The sequence below is a fragment of the Schistocerca cancellata genome, chromosome 2 (assembly GCF_023864275.1).
Source record: "Schistocerca cancellata isolate TAMUIC-IGC-003103 chromosome 2, iqSchCanc2.1, whole genome shotgun sequence".
NCBI classification, from domain to species: Eukaryota; Metazoa; Arthropoda; class Insecta; order Orthoptera; family Acrididae; genus Schistocerca; species Schistocerca cancellata.
The window spans coordinates 785,914,509-785,935,574 of record NC_064627.1 but is presented as its reverse complement, the minus strand read 5'-3'; the positions used below and the strand labels follow the sequence as shown (position 1 = coordinate 785,935,574).

The following is a 21,066-nucleotide window of genomic DNA, read 5'->3' as shown; positions in this document are numbered from 1 at the left end:
CAGTTTATTGTCCATGTTTTACTTCCATATCTGGCTATGGTCAGCAAAACTCACCTATGACAAGATTCTATTATTCTCATTTTGCTTTTGTCAGTGTTCCTCTGATATCCTTCTTTAAAGACTCTGTCCATTCCATTCAGCTGCTTTGCTGTCTCTGAAAGAATAAATGTCATCGACAAATATCAAAGTTTTTATTTATTCTCCTTGGACTTTAATTCCTAGTTCAAATTTCTTTTGTTTCCTTTACTACTTGCTCAATGTGCAGATTTGAATAACATTAGGGACAGGCTGCAATCCTGTCTCACTCCCTTCTCAATCACCGCCTACCTTTCATGCCCCTCAACTCTCATAACTGCCATCTGTTGTCACTACAAGTTGTAAGTAGCCTTTCACTCCCTGTATTTTACCCCTGCTATCCTCTGAATCTGAAAGTGTGTGTTCCAGTCAACATTGTCAAAAGTGTTGTCTAAGTCTACAAATGCTATAAACATAGGTTTGCCTTTCTTCAACCTATTTTATATGAAAAGTTGTACGGTCAGTATTGCCTCACGTGTTCCTACATTTCTCTGGAATCCAAACTGATCTTCCCTGAGCTTGGCTTTTACCAGTTTTTCCATTATTCTGTAAAGAATTCTTGTTGGTGTTTTGCAGCCATGACTTACTAAACTGATAGTTCAGTAGTATTCACACCTGTCAGCACCTGCTTTCTTTGGAATTGGAGTTAATATATTCTTCTTGAAGTCTAAGGGTATTTTGTTCTTGAAGTCTAAGGGTATTTTGCCTATTTCGTAGATCTTGCTCACCAGATGGAAGAGTTTTGTCATGACTGGCTCTCCTAAGGCTGTTAGTAGTTAACAGTATGTTGTCTACTCCTGGAGCCATGTTTTGACTTGGGGTCTGTCAGTGCTCTGTCAAATTCTTTATGGAGTGTCATATTTCACATCCCATATTCATCTATGTTCTCTTCCATTTGTATAAAATTTCCCTTAAGCATATCTCCCTTGTACAGACTCCTTCCACCTGTCAGCTTTCCCTTCTTTGCTCAGGACTGGTTTTCCATCTGAGCTCTTGATACTCGTACAGCTGCTTCTCTTTTCTCCAGAAGTCTCTAATTTTCTTGTAGCAGGTATCTATATTTCTCCTAGTGATATATGCTTCTATATTGTTAAATTTGTCCTCTAGCCATTACTGCTAAGTCATTTTACACTTCCTGCCAGTCTCATTTTTTTGGACGTTTGTACTCCCTTTGGCCTGCTTCATTAACTGCATTTTTATATTTTCTTCTTTCATCAGTTGAATCCAATGTCTTTGGTGTTACCCAGGGATTTCTGCTATCTCTCTCTCCCCCCCCCCCCCCCCCCCCTTATTGTTTTACTTACTTGATCCTCTGCTGGCTTCACTTTTTCATCTCTCAAAGCTACCACTTCTTCTACTGTATTCCTTTCCCCTGTTCTAGTCAACCGTTGCAAAATGCTCCCTCTGAAACTCTAAACAACCTCTGGTTATTTCAGTTTATTCAGATCCCATCACCTAAATTTCTTAACTTTTTTGCAGTTTCTATAATTCATAACCCATAAATTGTGGTCAGTCCACATCCGCCTCTGGAAATGTCTTACAATGTAAAATCTGGTTTCTAAATCTGTTTTACCATTGCATGGGGTGTAATGTATATTTCTGAAACTAATAAACATATACAATGAATTTTGTATTTTGACAAACGAGAAACTCAGTTTCAACCTATTTCTCAGAATTGTTCATGCCATCATCTAATGCTCTGTGCTGTAGGAGGATCCAAATCATACCTAGTACAAAAGTCACGCTGAACAGTTATTACTGACTCTCACTGTGCAAAACGTAGAGCACAAAACATGTTGCGTTGTCCCGACACCATTTTTACTAGAACTGAAGTGGGTACACACTGCTGCTACCTAGTGGGAACCATGTAAAACTCGATAGTTTGCTCTTTCCGACCGTAAGTTATTCACGCATATCTCAAATAAAATGATAGTCATGATTTTTAAAAAATTGAACGACTCTCTTTGATACACAATGTATAATCAATCTGAAACTTTCCAGTGTCTTCAGGTCTGTTCTACATATATAGCATTGTTTCATGATTCTTAAACCAAGTGTTAGTGGTGATTAAATTATGCCGTGTGCAAAATTTTACTAGGTGGCTTCCTCTTTCATTCCTTTCCCCCAGTCCATATTAACCTACTATTTTTCCTTCCCTTCTTCTTCCTACTATCAAACTCCAGTCCCCATGAGGATTTGTTAAAACCTTCCAGCATGAGAAATGGACACAGGACATTGTAAAGCAAGGTCCATCAGAGCCTGGTATTCAAAGACCTCTTGTGGCGGTAGGCCCAGGGAACATGCTATCCTCCATGGTGCATAAATTAAACAGCAACTGCTTGGAGATCTGTAATTAGGGAGACAGTAGAGTAGTTTAATATGTCATCATCCTTGTGGGTGTCAGTACATTTAGAATCCACTTCCTGTAAACATAACCACAAAGTCCTTCCTGTCCTATGAGTTGCAGTTCCTCTGCACACTGATTTGATTAAATAAAGTCATCTTCAAACATGAAAATAATGTAGTAATAAAGCATGTCACCTGTGGAAATATGTTTTCTAATTATGAAACAAGGGATGGTTCATGTCGAGATTTATCCTTATGTGCATGGAAAATTTTTACAGTTTTGCAGGAACACTGGAACTTGTGAAAAGACTGAGATTGGGGACATTTCTTCATAGCTTGATAGGGATGAACTGAAACAAGGATGATCAAATGTGAACACTGATGTTAAAAGTATTGTGAATAAAGTAAACAGTGAGCATGAGAGGACAGGAGGGTTTGTGTTGACAAGAAACACATTGGTGCTTACAGAAGTCATTAAACAAGATTTCATTCACCTAAGAGTATGGTCTTGCATTCTGAATGTATTTAGACATTTCAGATGCAAACATGTCATACCATGGTGAGGTGTAATGTTCTAATATTGGGATAAGAGTTCTGATTACTCACATAGAAAAAATACCATATTCATCACAAGAACACTTATCTGCATTAATAACCACTCTATTTGGAGTAATGAGTATCCCATATACTTGAAGCAGGAAAAGATCCATGAAATTAAAGTTTTGAAAGAAATTGATTATTTACAAAAGTCTTTTGCAACTTCATGATAAAGCAAGTCACTCAGCATTACTGTCTACTCAAACTCTGGGACTAACACCTGAAGCAGCCTATTTAGTTACAAAGAGCAATCTCCAACAATCACTAGTGCCATAGACAGAAGAGTTAAGAGAACTGGTGTTCCAGACAAGTAAGAGTCAAGCAGATCATCCCCACCAGATGCTAGTCCATCTCTTAATAAAACAAAATATGTGGGGAAAATATCGGTATAACAGACAATAAGCCTGAAGCTGTCACACCAACACAAAGTGCGTATATGTGATGGATAAGATCATGCACTTTTGTTGCAATGGAAGTAGCACATCAAAGAGGGCTCCTATACTGCAGTATACTGGAACCAAAACTCATCAGACAGGAAGGATTGTTGTGGTTAAGTTCACAGGAAGTGCATTCTGAATGTACTGACACCCATGATGATGAGGACATACTAAACTACTCTGCTGTCTCCTTATTTACAGATCTCCAAGCAGGCACTGTTTAATTTATGCACCATGGAGGATAACATGATCCACGTGCCTACTGCCACAAGAGGCCTTAGAACCTTGCTTTATGTTCTCCTGTTTCCATTTGTTGCGCTGGAAGGTGTAACACGTGCCATGTGCTATGAGGTTCACCATCAGCTTGCCTCAAGTGTAGACATGCAAAGAGCCTTGGATGACTCGGGCAATGTGTGTCCTAAACACTGACAGCCACACTTATTTCAACGTTGCTACAGTGTTAGCCTCTGCCAAATCCTCTTTCTGCTCTCAAACTTGTACAAATTATGATTTGTAGGAAATTAGTAGACTTCATTTTATTGACTACTACTAGCTGTAGGTCTATCTACCAGATGGAGCAGTCCCTGAAAGACAGCCATCAAATAAGATTACCACCAGTGTAGAATGTAAACTATATAGCCAAATAGATGTTTTCCTACATCAAGCAGACTACCAGGACTGGTTAAATCACACAAAAACGTGATACACTATGCTGCTGACTTACCCGTCTCAAACTTTCAAGTCATTTTAGGAGATATCTCTTCGAGGAGTAACAAGTGTCAGTTTTCATGGACCACTGCCCAGTAATGATTCAGATCACAAAAAAGGCCATAGTGAATGTTGCTAAACTCAGTCAACCATTCCACCAGCTCAAATGAATAAATGTTCCTGATTAAGAAATTATGGCAGCTTAGCAGCTGGATTGAGGTAGGTGTATTTTGAAACAGAACATGAAGACATTGCCCAGACATTGGTGGAGCACTTTGTGATGGCTACTGCTATTGCCAGTTAGGATCCAAGATGCAAAGTTCTGTCCCTGTTGTGCACCATGGAGGGAAGTGAGTTGAACTTATGATCCATCACTGGAGAGACTTATAAATACCCAACCTTCATTTGCACTTCAGCACTGTCTCAGGCTTGTGACACCCCACTCTGTCACAAGTGAAAACAGTACAGCATACTTCAAAATCAGCAAACTGAATCACAGAAAAGTAGCCCAAGAATTTTTTTAAGTGCATTATGGCAGACTGAGCAATTTACAGCTTGTGGAGGGCCGCAAGTCTGGTCTCATCTTCAAAATAATCATCATACATGCTCCAGTAGTTCAAGAAGCATTGCCTTAACAAACTGTGTAGGACAGAAGTTGGAGTGAACAGTCGACCATTGCACAATCTGGACACTAGAAATCAGGAAGCTGCTTAGCCTCTCTCGTTGTTGATTCAGGAGGGATTGATTTGCTGTCAACAACCCGAGCCTGTTGAATGTAGCTACATTGTAGGCTTTCCAGAGAGGTTGGCATCTAATTGGCATGTAATCAGACATCATTAAAGCTGTAAGTCATCACATGGAGGTTTGGGCTTCTGTGGGTGTATGCTCATATCTGCACTGTCTATCTTATCTCGAAAAGGTTTGTCAGATACTGAATTAGTGTAGTTCTGCCCAAAAGATTTGTGTAAGAGAATTATTTCTTTCATCCCCTGCGGGTCTGGGGGTTAGAATAGTCCCGAGGTATTCCTCCCTGTCGTAAGAGGCAGCTAAAAGGAGTCTCAAACATTTCGGGTTTTATGTAATGGTCCCGTGTAGGGTTTGACCTCCATTTTTCAAAATTTTCCCTAAGAGCAAGCCAATTGGGGAAGGGTGTCTTACATGGTGCATAGTGTCCATCGTGCACTGAGACCTCTCACATCCTTTGCCGACGTGGATCTGCACTTCCGCTGTTGGGCGAGGTTACCTCCCGGGTGCATTTTCCTCCATCCTCTGTGCAGTATCACTTTCTGCACTGTCTACGGTAATGGACTTCTTAGCTCGTTTGCACCTGATATCCAGCACGGTAGCCAGTCTGTTGTGGTGGGGCCGCCATGTACCCAGTTGATTATAGCCCCCTGACCACACAGCGATTGCTCTGCTGATGCCTGCACCATTAACTCCTCATGTATGCCAAAGAGTAGATGCCAGTCACCCTGGGGCATCGGGGCTCCCGGTAATGGCCATCCTGCCATGTGGCTGTTGCTGCAGCTGGGTGGCCCCCGTGGGGAGGGCCCCTGGTTGGAGTCGGTGGCATCAGGGCACGACACGCCGTGAAGTGTAGTGTGTCATCTCTTGCTGGTGGTCAAACACCTGCGGTCTCTAAGTGGTCAGGGTGTAATTTCAATGCTAAGAAATATGACCCCCAAATCATCCGCCTCCCAGCCCCCCCTCCATACCCCCACCGCCCTCTGGCCACACCATGGGAGGAACGCCAGGCTAAGGATGGCAGCAAAGCTTATTCACCCTGGTACCTCGTATGTACAAGAGTTAATGGGTAATCTTTCTTGCCAGTGAAGTCCCAGTTTTTTGTGGAGCATTTAGAGGACAAGTTTGGGGAGGTGGAGGGCTTGTCCAAAATACTGTCAGGGTCGGTATTGGTCAAAACAGATCCCCTGTTCGGTCATGGGCACTACTCACCTGTGACAAGCTGGGGGATGTTTCTGTTTCCATCACGCCCCATAGGAGCGTAAATATGGTCCAGGGTTTCATATGTTACAGGGACCTTCTTCTGCAGTTTGATGAGCTGAACGCCAATTCAGAGTGGCGAGGTGTCCATGTTGTATGGTGCGGCCACCAGGGTCCAAGGGATAATCAGGTTGCCACTGGTGCCTTCATCTTGGCCTTCGAGGGTGACACATTACTCAAGAAGGTCGAGGTGATGGTCTACTGCTGTGATGTAAAGCCATATATCCCGCCCTGGATGCGGTGCTTGTGCTGGAAGTTCAGCCATATGTCCTTTTGTTGTATTTCCAGCGTCACCTGTCGGGACTGGACGTCCTTCAGAACCCAATACTCCCTGTACCCTGCTCCCCATCTGTTTCAGTTGCGGAGAGCGCTATTTGCCTTGCTTACCAGACTGTAAGAGTCTCTAGAAAGAAAGGAAAACAATGGAATACAAGATCCTGGACCGAATGACGTACACTGAGGTTAAGAGAAAATGTGGAAGGCTACATCGTGTGCATGTGACATCCACCTGCGCCGCCGCTATGACAACGGTTCTACCAGCTTCGGTTCTGCCACGTACAGTTGGCTCTCAGAGCTGTCAGATTCCACCTGCCCCCTTGATGATGGGGGGCACTTACCTCCCTGTTGCTTCTGCACAACCTACTTAAGGAGCAACACCCCCCCCCCCCCCCCAAACCATCGGGGATGTCAGTCCCCAATTCCCAATTCTCAGCTGGATAAGCGTAAGTAGCTGGTCGTAGGTCTTCATGGTCCTCCTCAGTCTCTGAGACTGAATCAGTGAAGTCCTCCCAGCCGGACAAACCTAAGAAGCAGCGAGAGAAACCTAAAAAGAAAGACCCCCAAGTACCAAGACACTGCGGTGGCACCCACACCACCACTACCTACAAGCTCTGTGCCTGAAGATGAGATGGAGATTCTGGCATCTGCTGAGGACCTAGATGTCGCTGGGCCCTCAGACACAATGGATGTTGATCGCACATGTACTCATCTTGTGGCAGCAGGTGACCCTGAAGCATAGACTGCCTCATAGTGTTTCATGCCTTCCCAGTCTCACAATCACGTAATCATCCAGTGGAATTGTGGCAGTTTTTTCCACCACCTGGTTGAGCTACAGCAACTGTTAAGCTTTACACCTGCTTTCTGCATTGCCCTCTGGGAAACCTGGTTCCCGGCAATGCAGATCCCTGCCCTCCTTGGCTAAGGGTATTACAGGAACCGTAGCGCCTATAATAGTGTGTCAGGTGGAGTTTGTGTCTATATCCTGAGCTCAGTATGCAGTGAACCTGTGCCCCTTCACAACCCCTCTTGAAGCGGTGGCTGTCAGGAAATAACAGGCTGCAATGTATATCTTCCTCCAGATGGCGCAGTACCTGGAACATATTGGCTGCACTGATTGATCAACGCCCTAAACCTTTCCTACTTTCGGAAGATTTTAATGTGCGTAACCCATTGTGGGGTGGTGCCATGTTTCTACATCTACATCTACATCCATACTCCGCAAGCCACCTGACGGTGTGTGGCGGAGGGTACCCTGAGTACCTCTGTCAGTTCTCCCTTCTATTCCAGTCTCGTATTGTTCGTGGAAAGGAGGATTGTCGGTATGCTTCTGTGTGGGCTCTAATCTCTCTGATTTTATCCTCATGGTCTCTTCGCGAGATATACGTAGGAGGGAGCAATATACTGCTTGACTCCTCGGTGAAGGTATTTTCTCGAAACTTTAACAAAAGCCCGTACCGAGCTACTGAGCGTCTCTCCTGCAGAGTCTTCCACTGGAGTTTATCTGTCATCTCTGTAACGCTTTTGCGATTACTAAATGATCCTGTAACGAAGCGCACTGCTCTCCGTTGGATCTTCTCTAGCTCTTCTATCGACCCTATCTGGTACGGATCCCACACTGCTGAGCAGTATTCAAGCAGTGGACGTACAAGCGTACTGTAACCTACTTCCTTTGTTTTCGGATTGCATTTCCTTAGGATTCTTCCAATGAATCTCAGTCCGGCATCTGCTTTACCGCCGATCAACTTCATATGATAATTCCATTTTAAATCACTCCTAATGCGTACTCCCAGATAATTTATGGAATTAACTGCTTCCAGTTGCTGACCTGCTGTTTTGTAGCTAAATGATAAGGGATCTATCCTTCTATGTATTCGCAGCACATTACACTTGTCTACATTGAGATTCAATTGCCATTCCCTGCACCATGCGTCAATTCGCTGCAGATCCTCATGCATTTCAGTACAATTTTCCATTGTTTGAACCTCTCGATACACGACAGCATCATCTGAAAAAAGCCTCAGTGAACTTCCGATGTCATCCACAAGGTCATTTATGTATATTGTGAATAGCAACGGTCCTGTGACACTCCCCTGCGGCACACCTGAAATCACTCTACTTCGGAAGACTTCTCTCCATTGAGAATGACATGCTGCATTCTGTTATCTATGAACTCTTCAATCCAATCACATAATTGGCCTGATAGTCCATATGCTCTTACTTAGTTCATTAAATGACTGTGGAGAACTGTATCGAACGCCTTGCGGAAGTCAAGCAATAACGCATCTACCTGTGAACCCATGTCTATGGCCCTCTGAGTCTCGTGGATGAATAGCGCGAGCTGGGTTTCACACGACCGTCTTTTTCGAAACCCATGCTGATTCCTACAGAGTAGATTTCTAGTCTCCAGAAAAGTCATTATACTCGAACATAATACGTGTTCCAAAATTCTAGCCCGCATCTCGTGGTCGTGTGGTAGCGTTCTCGCTTCCCACGCCCGGGTTCCCGGGTTCGATTCCCGGCGGGGCAGGGATTTTCTCTGCCTCGTGATGGCTGGGTATTGTGTGCTGTCCTTAGGTTAGTTAGGTTTAAGTAGTTCTAAGTTCTAGGGGACTGATGACCGTAGCAGTTAAGTCCCATAGTGCTCAGAGCCATTTGAACCATTAGCCAAAATTCTACAACTGATCGACGTTAGAGATATAGGTCTATAGTTCTGCACATCTGTTCAATGTCCCTTCTTGAAAACGGGGATGACCTGTGCCCTTTTCCAATCCTTTGGAATGCTACGCTCTTCTAGAGAGCTACGGTCCACCGCTGCAAGAAGGGGGGCAAGTTCCTTCGCGTACTCTGTGTAAAATCGAACTGGTATCCCATGAGGTCCAGCGGCCTTTCCTCTTTTGAGCAATTTTAATTGTTTCTCTATCCCTCTGTCGTCTGTTTCGATATCTACCATTTTGTCATCTGTGCGACAATCTAGAGAAGGAACTACAGTGCAGTCTTCCTCTGTGAAACAGCTTTGGAAAAAGACATTCAGTATTTCGGCCTTTAGTCTGTCATCCTCTGTTTCAGTACCATATTGGTCACAGAGTGTCTGGACATTTTGTTTTGATCCACCTACCGCTTTGACATAAGACCAAAATTTCTGAGGATTTTCTGCCAAGTCAGTACATAGAACTTTACTTTCGAATTCATTGAACACCTCTCGCATAGCCCTCCTCACACTACATTTTGCTTCGCGTAATTTTTGTTTGTCTGCAAGGCTTTGGCTATGTTTATGTTTGCTGTGAAGTTCCCTTTGCTTCCGCAGCAGTTTTCTAACTCGGTTGTTGTACCACGGTGGCTCTTTTCCAACGATCTTGCTTGGCACATACTCATCTAACGCATATTGTACGATGGTTTTGAACTTTGTCCACTGATCCTCAACACTATCTGTACTTGAGACATAACTTTCGTGTTGAGCTGTCAGGTACTCTGTAATCTGCTTTTTGTCACTTTTGCTAAACAGAAAAATCTTCCTACCTTTTTTAATATTTCTATTTACGGCTGAAATCATCGATGCAGTAACCGCTTTATGATCACTGATTCCCTGTTCTGCGTTAACTGTTTCAAATAGTTCGGGTCTGTTTGTCACCAGAAGGTCTAATATGTTATCGCCACGAGTCGGTTCTCTGTTTAACTGCTCAAGGTAGTTTTCAGATAAAGCACCCAAAAAAATTTCACTGGATTCTGTGTCCCTGCCACCCGTTATGAATGTTTGAGGCTCCCAGTCTATATCCGGCAAATTAAAATCTCCACCCAGAACTATAACATGGTGGGGAAATCTACTCGAAATATTTTCTAAATTATCCTTCAGGTGCTCAGCCACAACAGCTGCTGAGCCAGGGGGGCCTATAGAGACATCCAATTACCATGTCTGAACCTGCTTTAACTGTGACCTTCACCCAAATTATTTCACATTTCGGATCTCCGTCAATTTCCTTCAATACTATTGCACTTCTTATCTCTATAAACACGCCTCCCCCTTCACTGTCCAGCCTGTCTCTGCGGTATACATTCCAATTTGAGTTTAGGATTTCATTACTGTTTACGTCTGGTTTCAGCCAACTTTCTGTCCCTAGTACTATATGGGCGTTGTGACCGTTTATTAATGAGAGCAGTTCTGGGACCTTTCTATAAATGCTCCTGCAGTTTACTATTAGCACAGTAATATTGTTATTCCCTGTTGCATTTTGCCTACTCCTACCTTGCCATGTCTCAGGAGGCACTTGTCGGGCCTAGGGAGGGAATTCTCTAACCTAAAAAACCCACATGTGCACTCCACACGTACTCCGCTACCCTTGTAGCCGCTTCCGGCATGTAGTGCACGCATGACCTATTCAGGGGGACCCTACATTTCTCCACCCGATAGTGGAGGTCGAGAAATTTGGGTGGATACTGGAGCCTTTATCTTAGCCTGTGAAGGTGACTTGTTGCCTGATAAGGTCAAGGTGATTGTGTATCACTGCAATGTCAAGCCGCCTCCCATGCAGTGCTACAAATGCATGTGATTTGGACATGTTTTCACATTGCAGTGCCAGCCTTGTATGGAAAGTATTGGGGCCTCAGGTGTACACAAATGTTCCTCGTGCTCCTCCTCCCATCTGTTTCAGCTGTGGAGAGCACCATTCCCTTGTTCATGAACTGCATAGTTTTCCAATAAGAAAATAAAATCCAAGAATACAAGACACTTGACTAACACACATTGAAAGGCCAAGAAAAAATATGATCACCTAAATCTTACACATATGTTGATGATGTACGCTACTGCTACGACAATGTCATGCCCTTTGGTGATTGTACCATCATCCTCCATGTCTTCAGTGTCAGGTGCTCAGGGCTCCTACTCCCTCCTCAGGACTCCACTGACCTGCAGCTGGATGCCAGCCAGTGGCTGAAGGAGCCACAGGTTGTGGGTTGTAGGACTTCGCATTCCTCCTCTTTCTCAGAATCTGGGACAAACAAGCTCTCGAAGAAGTCAAAATTGTCTGAGAAGGAGGACAAGTAGTAGTCCTCAAAGAAGCTGATTCAGGTGCCCCTCGTACTGTGGGACTCCATGTTCTACCACATACCTGAGGCAGTGTTCCTGGTGGCTCTTCTGGTCCCAGCCACCTTGATTTGGAACAAATCTGTATTGATGCCATCTCCTTGCAGATGGTGGAAGCAGGCACTCCTGAGATCCCTCCGTGATCACTTCATGCTCCCACTGCTTCATACTCCCACAGAAACCTATAGCATGATCCTCCAGTGGAAGTGCAGCTGTTTGTTTTGCCACCTGGCTGAGCTGTAATGTCTCTTGTGTGTTTCCGCTACTTTTTGCATTGCCCTCCAGGTAACTTGTTACCCAGCAGTGCGGACCCCTACACTCTGCAGCTATTGTTGCTACTTTAAGAATGGCACTGATTGTGAAAGAGCCATGGGCAGTGTTTGCACTTACGTTGTGGACTCCAGCTACAGCAAACACATGCCACTCAATATGACTTCGGAGGCTGTGGCTGTTCATGTGAATGTGCGTCTCTAGAATTTACCATCTGTAATGTGTCTGTCCTGCCAATGAAGTAGTGTCTCAGAATGCATTGTCTGCACTGTTTCCTCAACTACCCCCCATCCTTCTTGATATTGGGTGACTAACCCAAAACCCTTTGTGGTGTGGAACTGTACCAATTTCTGTGGAAAGCTGTTGAAAATTTGCTCGCAGAGCTTGATCTTTGACTTTTGAACACAGGTATTCCCATGCGCTTCAGTGTGGCCTCTAGATCATTTGCAGCACATCTGTTGGAGTGTTCATAATGACCTGTGTAATGGCAATTATTTTCAGATTGTCTTGATCCTCCCTTGCTGTCACTTGCTTGAGCATTGCCAAGATGGGCTCTCTGCAAAACTGATTGGAATGCTTTCACCACTGCCATTGCCCTTTACGGTACACCACATGGAGTTATTGATGTGGCTGTCCAGAGCACAACTGCAGCCATTCTGTCGGCAGGTGACTTAGCGATCCCCTCTTCCTGAGTCTCTTCTCCCCCCCCCTCCCCCCCACCCATCAGAATACAATCTGAAATTGCCATGGCCATTAGAGATCACAGGCAAGCTCACCAATGCCATAAGTGACATCAATCAATGGTGCACCTCATTACCTTTAAATGGCTCCATGCCCAGGTCCATCACTTCATAAAGTCACAGAAATGAAAATGCTGGGAATGGTATGTTGCTATGATTGAACGTCATACCCCTCCTTCGTAGGTTTGGGTCACCAGTCCCATGCAGGTGTATCTGGTAACTCTGTTGTGAATGACTCAGACACTGTTGCAGAACTACTTGCTTTGCATTGTGCTCGAACCTCTGAGTCTTAGAATTATCGGCTTTCATTGTGTGTTGTCAGAGGGTAGAATGACCTTGCTTACCATTTACTACGTGTCACCTTGAACCTTATAGCGCTACGTTGAGTGAGTGAAAATTCCTTACTGCCTTTGCCCATTGCCCTGACATAAGTCTAGGGCTGACAGTATCCATAGCTAAATGTTAAAACTCTTATGAGTGGATTGCTGACATCACATCCTTCCCACTTTCAACCATATCTGGAGTGAGGGCGAGTTCCCATCTCAGTGGCAACAAAATGTGATCATCCCAGTACTGAAACAAGGTAAACATCCCCTTGGGATTGGCAGCTATCACCCTTTTAGTCCCATTAATGTTCTCTGCAAGTTGGTTGAATGTATGGTGAGCTGATGGTTGTGTTGATATCTTGAGTCTCGGGGTCTTTTGGCTCCATCCCAGGGTGGTTATTCTTAAAGACCGTTCTACTGCTCACAATTTGGTCTGCCTGGTGACTGCTATTTGGTCTGTTTTCGCCTGGTGTCAACATCCTACTGCAATCTTCTTCAACTTGTAAAACGCTTATGATACCACGTGACGTCACGTCGCCATCCTTACCCTACATGTGTGGGGTCCACTCCTGATTTTTATCCAGAACTTCTTGTGCCATTGTACTTTCCTGATTCTAGTTGGTGCTTCCCACAGTAACCCCATGTACAAGAGAATGGTGTCCCACAGTGCTCAGTATTAGGTGTGCCCCTTTTTCTAGTGACTATCAGTGGTGTAGCTGCAGCTGTGGGGTCTGCAGTGTCACCCTCCCTGTATGATGATGACTTTTGAATCTGCTATTGCTCCTCAACTGTGGTTGTTACTGAATGCTGACTGCAGGGTGCCATGAAAAAGATGCAGCTCCTGGCTCTCACCCATGGCTTGTGGCTTTCTGCCACCAAGATATGCATCATGCACTTCTGTTGCCATTGTACTGTCCATCCCCAATCAGAACTTCCCCTTGACGACCAGGTGCTCAATGTGGTGTAGTCTTTCTACTTTTTGGGATTGCTCTTTGATGCCCGGTTGATGTGGCTTCCCCATTGTCGACAACATAAACAAACGTGTTGCTCATATCTTAACTCTTCACTGTCTCAGTAACAGCAGCCAGGTGCAGACATTACTACAATTATGTGGCTCTACGAAGCTCTGATTCTTTCCCATCTAGATTATGGAAGCCTGATGCATGGCTCAACATTGCCTTCCACTCAGTGCTTCCTGTCTTCAGAATTTGATACTTTTTTGTATAAATTCATACCCATTATTTTAGGAATGTTCGAAAAGCACCACTTCCTAAGATTTTTCAGTGGTGATGCTCCTAAAGGTTTAAATTTTTAGTCAAACCTAGTAATCTCCTAGAGAAGAATTCTGTATATGGTTATTGACTTGTTGTTAGATTGATCACTGAAACATGCTGAGCAACTGTTTGCACTTCAGAAACCTAAATTTGTCCATAAGATTTTTATTGCTTGTGACATGTTTTATACCTATTGTGCTGTGAATTTCCTGTTTCCTGCAGTTATCCTGTATAACCTTACCATGCCATCTCAGATTCGATAAATGTTAGGTTGCGTTGTTAAGAGCATTCATGTGGCATTATAGTGTTGTGAATTTTCTTGAGAGTTCCAAAGACTACTGCCTGTGTAGCAGAGGTACTGCATTAGGTCATTAATGAAGGTACTTCTCTCCATGTTCGATGTGTGATAGAAGTTTTGTCCAGAGAACAGTTCTCCTGCTGTTTATCAATAGTATTGGTACCTAGTTTGCTGTGTAGACTTGCTACAAGACTAAGTCTGCATTGATGTGCCTGTGGTTACTAAAAACTAAGCATTTTAGTGTACTCTTAGTATTAATGTCAGAAGAATATTAACAGTGACAGTCTCCTTTCCAAGATATGGTCTGCTATGAAACTCATCTAGGCAGCTACAATTTTATGTATTGTACTGTATGTTATGTGTACTTCATTTGATCATTGTGTGTTATTGTTTCAGAGCCAGTGGAACCAGTCAAAAGTGAAAACATTCCAGCCAATGCTGTTTTGGCCACAACACCAGTTTCAGAAACAGGTGGCAATATTGTTGACATGCAGGGCTCTATTCACCACGATAGTCCACCTCTGGAATATGACAGTGGTGGCTCTGTCCATCATGGAAGTCCTCCACCAGAATATGACAGTGGTTTGGAAGACATTGGGTCCGCTCACATAGACAGCTCTCACAGTGAGAAAGTTACATCAGAGCAGCTTGTGCAGTTAAGTCCAAGTGATTCTGACTCCTGTGTGGTTATCAATGTTGAGACTGACAGTGTCAGCAACGAAATTTGTGAATGTAGCGATAGTGTTGAAAGCCCAGTGCCTGATGATGCACCTCCAACTGAGCCAGTGAACAGTGTGTCAGTCAACCAAGGAGAAAATAAACAGGTGCTGACCGATAGTGCATTTACTGAAAACGAATCTACAGTTTCTGAAGATCAAGTTACGAAACAGGACACTATAAGCTGTCAAGATGTTTCTGTAGGTGCAAATGTAAAGCCAAATAATGAGTCACACATTGGTGTACCCTGTGTAATTTCAGATGAAGGTAGTGGAACAGTGATGTCAGAGACTCAAGATTATGTGAACCCTCAGGGCGTCAGATTTATAAACCAAGAAGTTGGTGAAAATGGTAAAATTTCATTAAATATTTCTATTTTCACTAAGATATTAGTTTCAGTACCAGATGTTGCTTAAGAAAGAAAATTACTTAGTGTCATTGATAATGTATGTGTATAGAATTTCTATTTATAACCTCCCATTTTTTTCCAGTAAACTCATTTAACAGTGAAAGAAAACAAAGTGTGTTGTATTGCTGTTTATTTATGCTAAATGTTCACATTATTATTTTGTTCATTAGTGTAAGAAGTTATTCTGCTAAACACTGATGAAGAAACCATCATTAGATTACATTTACTTTCATTCCAGTTGATCCTTAATGAGGAGATCCTCCAGGATGTAGAACATGTCAAACAATAATACATCACAAATATTTACTACCAAAACAAATAAGCTAATGTACCTTTCACAGGTCCCAAGAGGAATGATCGTCATTTTTTTAAGATGGACACTATATGAAAGGATCATTTTACAACTCATTTACTAAGATCGCATTAACGCACTGCATTTAAAATTTAAAAAAAAATGTTTTTATTTAGTTATAAGATAATAAACATATAATAGAACTACTACAGTACTTATTTACAATGATCACATCACTGCATTGAAATGGTGCAGAAGTTAGATTGTGTGTGTGCGCCCCCCCCCCCCCCCCCCCCCCCGCCCCACACACACACCAAATCAGTTGGTTCTACTGAGAAATCCACGAATGGAGTAGTACTAGTTGGCCACCACAATAAATCCTTTAGGCTTTTCTTAAACTGAATTTCATTGCTTGTTAAGCTTTTTATGGCTGCTGGCAAGTTATTGAAAATGTGTGTTCCTGAATAATGCTCACCTTTTTGTACAAGAGTAACTGACTTTAAATCCTTGTGAAGATTATTATTATTTCTAGTATTGATTCCACGAACGGAGCTGTTGGTTTGAAAAAGTGATATATTTTTAATGACAAATTTCCTTAAGGAATAAATATATTGGGAAGCAGTAGTTAGTATCCCTAGTTCCATCAACAGGCCTCTATAGGATGTTTTTGAGTTCACACCACATATAACTCTTATTGCATGTTGTTGTGCCTGGAAAACTTTAGCTTGGCTTGATGAATTACCCCAAAAAATAATCCCATATGATATTATAGAGTGGAAGTAAGCATAGTATGCCAGTTTTTTTCATTTTTGTACCACTGTGTCTGACAGAATTTGTATTGCAAATAGAGATTTGTTTAGACACTTCAGCAGTTCTTTAGTGTGCTCCTTCCGTTTGAATTTATTATCAAGCTGTAACCCCAAGAATTCAACACTGTCCACTTCTATTAGCAGAAAGTAATCTGTGGTTCCTAGGTTATAGGGACAGAATAGAAGTTAGTTAGCTACTTCCATTTACCAGTTGTTTTCCTGATGCTTGATAGTTACTTCATCAGACTTTGTGTGGTACATGATGATGACATTTTTAACTTTTAATGGCCTTGTGTTTAATTAAGCTTCTGAAATTGTTCTTTTAAGAAACATCAAAATAGCACAGCACACCTGATCTTGCTATACGAACATGCAATCACCCCTTTGGAGCTAAACTTAAGCTTTATGGACATTAATTCACATACCTTTTGTTAAAATTCTGTTTGTGGCACTATCACTGAGGAATAAACCATTTTTCCTTGGCAGCTACTTTTCATTGTTAAAACAATTTAATAAAAAATTGTATATGTTAAGCAGAAAAAAACTTTCATTGAGGCCTTATTTGTGCCCTTTCTTTGCAGAAGCAATTTAGTAATTTATTTTTGTCAGTATTTTGGCTTGTTAGATGCAAAATTAGTGTCATGTCATCAGGCACTTGCTTGCGGCTTATGTTAATGAAATACTACTCTTATTGGATGTGATTCAAATAATAGAGGAGTGTTTGACAGTGTGTTTCTTGCAGCCTGGAAAGAGCTTTAAGTCAGTAATAAATAAATTGCAATTTATTCTTAGTAGTTATTAAAATGTGTGTTGCCTGTAAAACACAGTGTAGTTTTAATCCTTTTAGTGTGATAATTCTCTTAAACGCTCGGGCATAAGTGCCAAGTGAGTTTACATTAAATAATAGGTCCCTACAAACCTTGCAATAACACCCACCCTATCAAAAGTAAGAACTCCGTTATGTTTTCATTAATAAATAGTATGTGAAATAAATGTTTTTTTAACTGGTAGTTTCAAGGGAAAAAATTAAATCAATGATTTCAATTAATGATGAAAGATGTTAATTTGCTTACTGAATAAGCTGTATTGTAGTTGAAAACTACACATTAATCTTAGTTTACTAACAAATAATCAGTTAATGTGTAATATTTAGAAAATATCAGAAGTAACTCTTGGTGGGGGGGAAACCAGCATAAATGCCAAAGATTTTGACATTAGATGTTCTGAATCAGTGATATGACAATCTATAACCTTAGGGCTGCAATGATTTTGGTACTGATCAACTGTGACACTGTTTGAAATCTTTTTATGTGCTTTATCTTTACCACTTCTTGGTGCATACATCACTGGAAAAGTAAAAGGATAAATCATCATTGCTTTGTACTATTTTGTGGATTGACAACAACCAATACTTTTAAATGTAATATGATAAGAGGTGTTTCAAAGCTCTATCAGTCATCATCTCTCACTGAGAATTAAAAATAAGCACATGGCAGTGATATTTGAACCTTCCTTCGTTGTTCACCACACAGATATATGAAAATCTGTCCTGTCACTTCCAAAAAGAAGCCCCAAGAATGGAGACATGATTAGCTATTGAATGGCACTTTTAATGGAAATTTTGCATCTTGATTAGTCTGTACATGGTTATAGGAAGATTAAACAGAAATGATTGTCAGCCGCTGAGTCTTCTGAAAGGCAATACACTTCTTAACAGTTGACGAAAGTTGTCAGGTTATATATATCATTACTTACTAAATATTTTTTGTAACTGTATAATAGTGCCGTTAACTGTACAGCTTGTTAAATGTTTTGTTTGTGTGAAATAAGTCTACATATCAAGGAATGAAATGTTTGGAGTGCTAATACTAACATATTTTTCTTTTCTGTAGGTGAGCTGTCCTTAGTGCCATATGGTATTGTATGTATTCAGGAACTGTTCAGGTTCCTGGTTTCTCTCTGTAACCCACTTGATAAGCAGAATGATGAAATGATGATCCATATGGGTCTGACATTGCTAACAGTGGCTTTGGAAACTGGTGCTGACAGTATTGGTAAATACAACTCTCTGTTGGCACTCGTTAAGGATGAATTCTGCAGAAACCTTTTTTCTGTGAGTTTTATGCATAATTTTGTAACTGTGCACCAAACATTGTTTCAATTAATTTATTGATTGTCAGATTTGCAATTGCTCATAAAAACAAAATATTTTAAAATACAAAACTGGAAAATCTGGAATGGAATAACAGTAATAAAAACAATGCTACTCACCACGAAGAGGAGTCATTGATTGGCAGACAGGCACATTGGAAAAGGAGTATTAGATATTATTAGTTTAGTCTGTGCTTTGTAGTTTTTATAGTATGTGTTTAGTTCTCTCTCTCTCTCTCTCTCTCTCTCTCTCTCTCTCTCTCCAGTTCATATGGTAGGTGTGTTGATCTCAGGTGAGTTGTATGGTGGAAAAAGTGTAAGTTGAAAAGAGTTAGAAACAGCAATGGAGTAATAGCATGCTGCCGAGCTGTTGTTTTTATTTTATGCACAATATTTCAACGAATGATTCAGTCATCTTCTTTATGTACTGTGGATTTGCTGTTATCTCTGCTCAGTGTGTGGACTTCAACTTGACTGAACTCCTGGAAGCATACTATTAATCAGTAATGCTGGGAAAACCTGAGAGATCACAGCAAGGGAGCAGATCAAGAAAGATTGAACAGGTGTGGAGGAGGAGATTTATATTTAATGTCCCATTGACAACGAGCTCATTAAAGACTGAGCCCAAACTCAGTTTAGGGAAGGCTGGAGGAAAAAGACTATGCCCTTTCAAAGAAACCATCCCTGCATCTGCCTTCAGCGATTTATAGAAGTTGTGGAAAACCTAAATTGGGAGGGCTGGATGCGGGTTTTAACTGTTGTCTTGCCAAATACAAGTCCATTGTGCTACCTCATTAGGTACAGGTGTGGGATGTGCCATGTGTGCAAAGGAGAAGTGGTTGGTACCTACAAAATATGTAGGTGCAAACTAAAGAACAGATGCTGAGAGTATATAGTACAGGGTGAGGAGGGGATCCAGAGGTAGAGTATCAGAAAAACAAAGATATGTGGGAGTTTGGGGTGAGAAGGAAAGTACCATGTTTGCCATAACTAGGCAGTTCAGTACAGCAGGTCATTGGAGAGAGAATGATGACATGAGTTGTGAGATAGTTCTTAAAGTTGTCCACATTAAACAGAGTAGCATCCTTCACAATTGGGTGGTCCAACTGCTGTCGGGCACAGTTAAACTGGCCATTCATTTGTGTGGATAACTGATTCATAGTCATTCCCATACAGAAAATTATACAATGACTGCAGAGAAGTTGGTAGATGATGTAACAACCAGCGACAGGGCTAGAACGACTGGTGGTAGTCGTTTGTGCAACTAAAGGAAAATTTATATGACTTAGCTGCTTTGGCACTGAATTATTTCAACAGCGGCACTTGAAAATTTGTGACCATACTGGGACTCGAATACAAGTTCTTTGTTTCTCAAGAACAATTGACTTGACAGCCTTGGTCATCTGGTCATGCTTCCCATCCACCTGAAATTCCCAAGTGCTGGTCACGACTGATATTTGAACCCAATTTATTTTTCCCTTTGCTTGCAGCCTCACTGTGCACCCACAAGGGGCCAAACAATGGTATGCATCCGCATTGAAATAGTTGGCTTGCCCATTGAGGCATATCTGTAGTGTTGTATGTTTGGAGTCTATTCATGTCACACACACACACACACACACACACACACACACACAGAAGTCACAGAATTCCCATAAATTCCGGGGAGGAGGGTGATAAGATCTGACCCTCTTGTTCAATTTCATCGCAGATGTGTTCCATTGAGTTCAGGTGTGGTGAGTTGGGGGCCAGCACCTCATTTGGAACTAACTACTGTGTCCCTTGAACCACTCCATCACACTCCTGGTCTTGTGATAAGGAGCATTATATTGTTGAAAAATGCTACTTGTGTCGGGAAGGGGCGTACATGGTCTGCAGCCAGTGTACAATACTCTGTGGCCCTCAAGGTCTCCATCCCACAGTATAGGTGTCAAGGAGCTGTTCTCCTGGATGACAACAGATTTGTGTTGTCCCATTGGCATGATGAAGAAGGTATCAGGATTCATTAGACTGTGCACTGCTTTTGCACTGTGCCAACACTCAGTGCCGATGGTCGCATGCCCATTTCAATTGTAGTTACCGATATTGTGGTGTTGGCATGTGCGTGGGTTGTCAGCTGCAGAGGTCCGTTGTTAGGAGTGTTCGATGCACTTTGTGTTAAGAAGGACTTGTACTTTGTCCAGCATTAAAGTCCGAAGTTAGTTCCGCCACAGTTCACCACGTGTCCCGTTTTACCAGTCTGCTCAGTGTATGT

The 21,066-nt window shown here is 42.1% G+C and overlaps 1 protein-coding gene across 3 annotated transcripts in view; it reads left to right on the top strand.

Moving 5' to 3' along the window:
- LOC126162642 (Golgi-specific brefeldin A-resistance guanine nucleotide exchange factor 1) overlaps positions 1 to 21,066 on the top strand; it is a 320,165-nt gene that overhangs the window by 46,622 nt on the left and 252,477 nt on the right. For all 3 annotated transcript variants that reach the window (XM_049919278.1, XM_049919277.1, XM_049919276.1), the window contains exons 8-9: positions 14,831 to 15,502; positions 18,554 to 18,774. In XM_049919278.1, the coding sequence (XP_049775235.1) occupies positions 14,831 to 15,502; positions 18,554 to 18,774 (893 nt within the window). The remainder of the gene's footprint in view (positions 1 to 14,830; positions 15,503 to 18,553; positions 18,775 to 21,066) is intronic.